Source organism: Cucurbita moschata, unplaced genomic scaffold (genome assembly GCF_002738365.1).
Source record: "Cucurbita moschata cultivar Rifu unplaced genomic scaffold, Cmos_1.0 Cmo_Scf00013, whole genome shotgun sequence".
NCBI lineage: Eukaryota > Viridiplantae > Streptophyta > Magnoliopsida > Cucurbitales > Cucurbitaceae > Cucurbita > Cucurbita moschata.
The window spans coordinates 3,275,823-3,282,811 of NW_019268529.1; the positions used below are offsets into that span (position 1 = coordinate 3,275,823).

At 41.3% G+C, this 6,989-nt stretch overlaps 1 protein-coding gene across 1 annotated transcript; it reads right to left on the bottom strand.

Moving 5' to 3' along the window:
• Positions 1–1,515: 1,515 nt before the first annotated feature.
• Positions 1,516–6,910, bottom strand: LOC111451644 (cyclase-associated protein 1-like). Its single transcript, XM_023092124.1, has 10 exons — positions 6,355–6,910; positions 5,102–5,270; positions 4,948–5,012; positions 3,690–4,017; positions 3,450–3,597; positions 3,256–3,365; positions 3,122–3,177; positions 2,973–3,029; positions 2,277–2,414; positions 1,516–2,182 (listed from the first exon to the last, which is right to left on the bottom strand). The coding sequence occupies exons 1-10, from the start codon at positions 6,625–6,627 to the stop codon at positions 2,096–2,098; spliced, it is 1,431 nt and encodes a 476-aa protein (XP_022947892.1). The 5' UTR covers positions 6,628–6,910; the 3' UTR covers positions 1,516–2,095.
• Positions 6,911–6,989: the final 79 nt, after the last annotated feature.

Consider the following 6,989-nt stretch of genomic DNA (forward strand, 5'->3'; position numbering starts at 1 on the left):
TGAGGATATGATGACTAGGAGAGGCTTAAAAGAATCTAAAGTTGGTTCTTATGTCAACAAAATGCACCATACTTGTAACTCAATCATAGGAATTTGAAAGTTTTGCTTAGAGCAATCTTGTGTAAGATAATAATATTCACTCTTAGAAGCGAGGAGTAAATAATGTGATCATATTGCTAGGGATGTAGGGGAATGTTGAGGTGAAAAAGTGTTGAATATGGATTCCAAATGATGTGATCATATTGCTAGGGATGTAGGGGAATGTTGAGGTCAAAAAGTGTTGAATATGGATTCCAAATCTTAGGTATGTATCGTTATAGAAGATGTGCATGAAGAAGGGTCAGTTCCATCCTCTTACGAGGCAAAGAGATATAGTATAATTCGTTGAGATGTGACAATTTGAAGTATCGTTTATTATTGCTTCGGTTGATAGTCATTTTGATTTTTGAGTCTTGATCTTTATCATTCTATCTACTTCAGAAATATTTTGGTTTTGAAAACTTAAAAACAAAAAGTTGTTTATTATGTTTGTTTGATAATGACATCTCTCTGCGTACTTTCTCCTTAAATTCTAGCTTCCATTTGCTGGTTGATAGATATTTGAATCCAGACCTGTATTACTTGGGCTGAAATAGAATGGAGCAGATTTAAGAAAAGAAAGTATTAGGATTTGTGTATGTTAATGTTAATGTTACTGTTTGTGAGAAGTCACAGTTTCATGGATTCTTGTCTAAGAGATTGGCAGTAGGGATTCATGGCATAAGCAGGAAGTGATTGGTTTGGCTCAAAACAGTCACCCCGCTTGGATTGATCCGCAATCGACACTGTGCACGCTAGCATAGTCGAGATTTGCTTGAAGTTCGGCATTAGAAATGCCTGCCTTTGCCATGCACCACACTGATGCAGTCGGTTTGGGCGATGGCGATGAGGTGGTGACAGGTGTCATTGGAGTCTAGAACCTCATAAGAGTTAACGTTATAGACGTGAAATGATTAGATTTCTTGTTTCTTATTTCAATTTTTTACAAGCGTTTCTAAAATGGTAGAAATTTTGGAAAACAAATTCAACGTCTTCTAATTGTTGGAAGAGGAGTCATGCGTTGGTGTTTAAAAAGTTAATTATGAGTTTATAAATAAGAAATAATCTTATTGGTATAAAACTTTCATAGGAAAACCAAAAGTAGACAATATAGTACCATTGTTTGTTTGCAGGGGTCATTTAGATTCTCATCGGACTGGTCTTTGAGAGTCCCAACATCATATGTCATAGTTAGATTTGGATGAAACAACCCATGTGATGGCTCGAGGGTGGTACGATACTGACTTTCTACGTATTTGTTATTTATTTTTATTTATTTTTGTTTTTATTTCGCTAAAAATTTAAATGTTTTTTTTTTAGGAGATGAAACTTTAAAAACTAAATACAAATAATTATCAGAAATTGGCAGAAATCCAACCTTTTCTCTCGTAAATAACAAAAAAATTTCTCTAAATTTTTATAAACTCACTAGACACCAAATATCAATGCACCTCTTCTTAACTTCACTCATCAATGCATTTTTAAAGTTCCACAAACAACAGTTTAACTGAATGCAACACCAGAAAAGAGCCAAAGGGCTTCAACAAAAACATCTCATAATCAGTGTACCTAGTTTCAGTACTTTTCTGCACCGATCCCTTCCTCCCGAACTCATTTTCGACCCGCTTCAGAAGGTGACCGAATCCTCTGGAACTCAAGCTTGTGGAGGTTAGGCAAGAACAGTGCACAACAAGGAGGGAGGGAAGAGCTTTCTCTGTTTTCTTCTCAAACCAAGACTAGAAGTTGATAGATACTCATTACAGCACAAACAACGAAAAATAGAACTTCGTTACACGACATATCGTCCCACAAACACCGCCAAATTTCGTTTGAAAAATGAAACGAAAACTTAGAGGTTTCCAACCCAATGAAATAAGACTATCAAACACCAGATGTAGTTTACTGTAACAATTGAATCAAGGCGAAAAAAATCGAGACAAAAGCCACTCTCCATCCATTCAAGCAAATAAATAAAGCAAAATAGAAGAAAAGAGAGATTATCTGTTCAAACTCAAATTCACCCTCCTGAGTGAGAGACTGGAGTGGTTTCGAAGCGCCCGTCCTTAAACGAATGAACGAACTGTTGCGGTAAAGCATGCTCCACCTGTAGAGATAGAACAAGTTCATCCATGTTAAACTCTAATTCCAACCCTTTTTCCAGATTAATGTACTTTAGAAGTAGGAACACGGGACCGTACCCAATCACCGTCCGACCCGGGTACCAAAACATTGATCTCACTCGACTTGGCAGTCGTAATGGATGTCCCCAAAGAATCTTTGCTTAGATATAATACACAGCCTCCAGTATTGTCCACAGAAATAGTTGGAGCAGAGCCCTACAATAACCAGCAAATAGAAGAATGAAATCTTAGCAACTTCATCACTTTAGAATTAAAAATTTTATCAGTCACTATGATGCCACGTTGGTTTGTAGTGTGAGATCCCACATCGGTTAGGGATGTGGAAACCTTTCTCTAGCAGACGCATTTTAAAAATCTTAAGGGGAAACCCGAAAGAAAAAACCCAAAGAGGACAATATCTGCTAACGGTGGGCTTGGGCTATTACAAATGGTATCAGAGCCAAACACCGGGCGATGTGCCAGCGAGTAGGCTAAGCCCCGAAGGAGGGTGGACACAAGGCGGTGTGCCAGCAAGGACGCTGGGCCCCGAAAGGGGTGGATTTGGGGGTCCCACATCGATTGTAGAAGGGAATGAGTGCCAGCGAGAACGCTGGACACCTCTCCCTAGCAAACGCGTTTTAAAAACCTTGAGGGGAAGCTCGAAAGAGAAAGCCCAAAGAAGACAACATTTGCTAGCGGTGGGCAAGCGAGAAAAATGTAACAATTAGCTTCAAAAATGATGTAGAACTATCTACTTTATGAAGAACATTGTACCTGGCATTGCACTTCAACCCCATTGGAGTTAACAATCTCAAATGCAGCCACAACATCCTGTCAAATACAAGTGAATGAATGAATCTCCTAAGTTCTTGGGGAGGTGTTGTTACGAAAAGGATCTATTTAGCCAAAGGTAGCATACTAACCGTGAATACGACACCCATTTTCGTGCACTTGTCGACCGTTATATTGTTGACCTTCCCTGCAACGTAAAACTTTTAATTTCTCCCCGAGCCATCGAGACGCTAACAATTAAACTGATCATGAGTTACAAAGTTACCTTGAATCTGCAAAACTGAATCTTTGCATCCAAAGATATATACAGATTGTTTAGCATCACAATCATCAATGACCAAGTTTTTTCTTCCAACCTGGTTCTCAACGACCCACCTGTACGAATATATAAATAGAAACCGTTAGTACGACGCCTACTGTCATCGATATCTTATTTGTAACGACAGAAAGTAAACTTACTTTCGACCCATCTGAAGTTCTAACTTCGGAGGACCTGCTTTGGAAAACGAAGGTGAGGCGGTACGGCCACCTTTCTGACTGGAACCAACAACACCAACTCTATCTGCACGGTTCTTCGTCTTCATGTCGTCTGTGACTTTCTTAAGACCTAGTGGCAGAGAAAATGCATAGCGATGTTCAAATACTAGTGAAGGGGAGAGCGTTGAAAACATTCGAGAAACGAGAACGGGACAGAAATACCTGAAGTCACAGGCTTCCCGGAATTAATTTCTTGGAAAACAGCAGCCATCCCTTGTTTTGGCTTGGAAGATGAAGCTTGAGAAGGTTCAGAGCTGAAAAGCGAGGCTGGAGGGGGCGGAGGTGCGGCCGGGGTGCGTGGTGCTGATGTTTTAGGAGGAGGAGGAGCAGTAGCAGCAGCAGCAGCAGCGTTTTTCCCCGTAACACTCCATACTGGTCCCAAGGGATAAAAACTTTTGACATAGTCCCTTAAACCTGGCAAATAGAGCTCTTTCATAGCTTTGGCCCACTCGACGTGATCGGGATCTTTATTTCGGTACTCGACCAGAACCTGAATGAAAAAGAAAACAGATTGGCAATAGCCCATAAATGTGTTTTTTGGTTTATGAACCCATGTAAGATAGATCGAAATAGACTCGAGAACAAAATATCGATGTCAATAACCACTATTCGACTTGAGGCTAGCACAGAGCATCCTAAATGAAATCTCTGAAAAGTACCAAATTTTATTGATCAAAATATGTAATTCATTCGTCAATAAGTAAGAAAGGATAGACTCTTCATAAGGCTAACGTGAGATCCCACATCGATTGGTGAGAGGAACGAGGGCCAGCAAGGACGCTGGCCCCAAAAAGAGGTGGATTGTAAGATCCCACATTGGTTGGAGAGGGAAAGCCCACGGAGGACAATATCTATTAGCAGTGGGTTTGAGCCGTTACAAATGGTATCAGAGCCAGACACCGAGCGGTGTGCCAACAAGGACACTGAGCCCTAAAGGGGGGTGGACACCGGACGGTATGCAAGCATGGACGCTAGGCCCCGAAGGAGGGGGTAGATTGTGAGATCTCACATCGAATGGAAAGAGAAATGAGTGTCAGTGAGGACACTGAGCTTTAAAGAGGGGTGGATTGTGAGAACCCATATCGATTGGAGAGGGGAACGAGTGCCAATGAGGACGCTGGACCTAGAAAGAAGGTGGATTGTGAGATCCCACATCAGTTGAAGAGGGAAATGAAGCATTCTCTATTAGGGTGTGAAAACTTCTCCCTAGCAAACGCGTTTTAGAAACCTTGAGAGGAAGCCCAAAACGGAAAGCCCGACAATATCTGTTAATGGTGGGCTTGGGCGGTTATAGTTAAGATGTTTTGTGCTAATGTAAATTAATTGCCAGACCGTATCGTCTCATACCTTCACTATTCGAGCAAGGGGGACTAAACAAATCTTACGAACAAAATACAAAATTTGAGAAAACGAAGCTTACTTTGTTGTTGTAGAATTCAGCCATTTGCCAACTTTCTTCGACATGGGCGATCGGCATACTCATACCTAAAACGATCACGAACATGAATTAGATGAAATGAATCGGAATTACACATTGTAACATGGATATGCATACACTCAACTACAGTTCATACCACAGTCTTTTCCAGTAAATGCAATCCAAGCTAAAGCAGATAGACTATCAGCTGCTGCTTTCAAATGGTTGAAGAAATCAGATCTCCTTCCTTCTGTGAGTGCATTTGCTTTCATAATAACTTCGTTCAATGGCTTCAGAAATTCAGCTAAGCCTGCCAAGTCAGGTTTCTGCCAAACAAAATTAAAATTTTGAACTTTAGAACAACAAATTTCACCAAGAACTTCTGCTCAAAAACTTCTGCTCAAAGTTGCATATAATTTTTTTGAATGTTCGGTTGGAGAAGGAAACGAAACATTCTTTATAAGGGCGTGGAAACCTCTCCCTAGCAAACACACTTTAAAAACCTCGAGGGAAAGCCCGAAAGGGAAAGCCCAAAAAGAACAATATCTGATTAGCGGTAGGATTGGGCTGTGTTACAAATGGTATCAGAGCTAGATACTGGGTGGTGTGCCAACGAGGATGTTGAGCCCTAAAGGGGAGGTGGACACTGGATGGGTGTGCCAACAAAGACGCTGGCCCCCCAAGAGAGGTGGATTATGAGATCTCATATTGATTAGAGAGGGAAATGAGTGTCAACGAGGACGCTGGGTGTCACAATCGCACTCTTGCAATAGTGGAATAGTGCTTGTGCGGCACTTGTTGTAATCAAACAAACAAGTCAGCCGTGAGAAATTTGAACGTCGCGGACAACGTCAGCGTATGTTCGGGCCTCGAGTCACATTGCGAGAAAAGATTTGCACGATGAAATACATTTGAAAACGGTTTGAAGAATTGAAGAAAACAACATTATATGACTATAAGCAAATTAATAAATACTACGACTTAAATAGCATATAACTTGACTAGTCATATCCCCATAGTACATTTGGGGGCATTTGAGCCATGGGTAGGCATGGTTTTGGTGAACGATCATACACCCCATATCGACCCAATGTGAAAAGTTCTCTAAAGGGTTTTGGAATAGGCATGCAACCATGGACAACATGTCTTGGACAAGCAAGACCGGGATATCCATCACGTGGTCATAGGTAACACGCCTTGGACAAGCATGATTGTGACATTGGGTGGGTTGGACTGTGAGATACCCAGCGAGGATACTGGAACTCGAAGGAGGTGGATTGTGGGATTTCACGTGGTTCGGAGAGAGGGGAACAAGCATTCTTTATAAACTCAAATCAGACAGTAATTAAGAAGAAAATTAGCTCGTCATAATTGATACTATTTGAAGAACAAACATAAATTGTGACCAACCTGAGTTTGCTTGATCTTGACAAGAAGCTCCCTTTGAACAGAGAAGGCCTCTTTCAAAATCTCAGTGACCTTAAGAACCTGACCCCCAATTTTCTCGGCGGCGCTATAAACCCTTGCAAAGTACTGTCCCATCAGATCGTCAAAACCCAGAATCGAGGGGTCGGACACCGCATCCTCGCCGCTCTCCGGTGCACCACCGGGCCGGAATCCAGTAGACAAGGCCTCAAGCCGAGCCACAGCCGACTCCAGTCGCTGTATCAGCTTCGCATCCATGGTTGGTTCAAACCCAGAACTTGCTTTCTCTTTTAGGAAGAAAAAGGCTCAGATCTGAGAGACAAACAATGGTGGGTTTGGTCTGTGGGGGTTAAATTTCTTTTCTTTTGGGGAATATAATAACTTTAAAAGCAAAAAAAAGAATTGGGTTTTGGTTGGCGGCGGAGGTACGACTTCCGGCGAAGAGGTGGACACGTGGCGAATTTACAGGCAATTTTTGGGTGTAATTGATCGTGTGGGCTAGTGGAAACAGCCGTGAACTTCGCTTAATTAAGGCTTCATCATGTTTTTCTTTCCTACCTTAAATCATCAAATGGTCATGTAAGAATCATAAATGTTTTTTTTTTTTTTTTTTTTTTTTT

Coding starts and splice junctions, on each gene's coding strand:
- LOC111451644 (XM_023092124.1), bottom strand. CDS start 6,627: ATGGATGCGAAGCTGATACAGCGACTGGAGTCGGCTGTGGCTCGGCTT. Junction 4,018..4,947: donor CTGAATTCTACAACAACAAA/GTAAGCTTCGTT, acceptor TTTTTCATTCAG/GTTCTGGTCGAGTACCGAAA. Junction 3,178..3,255: donor TTCAGTTTTGCAGATTCAAG/GTAACTTTGTAA, acceptor TTTACGTTGCAG/GGAAGGTCAACAATATAACG.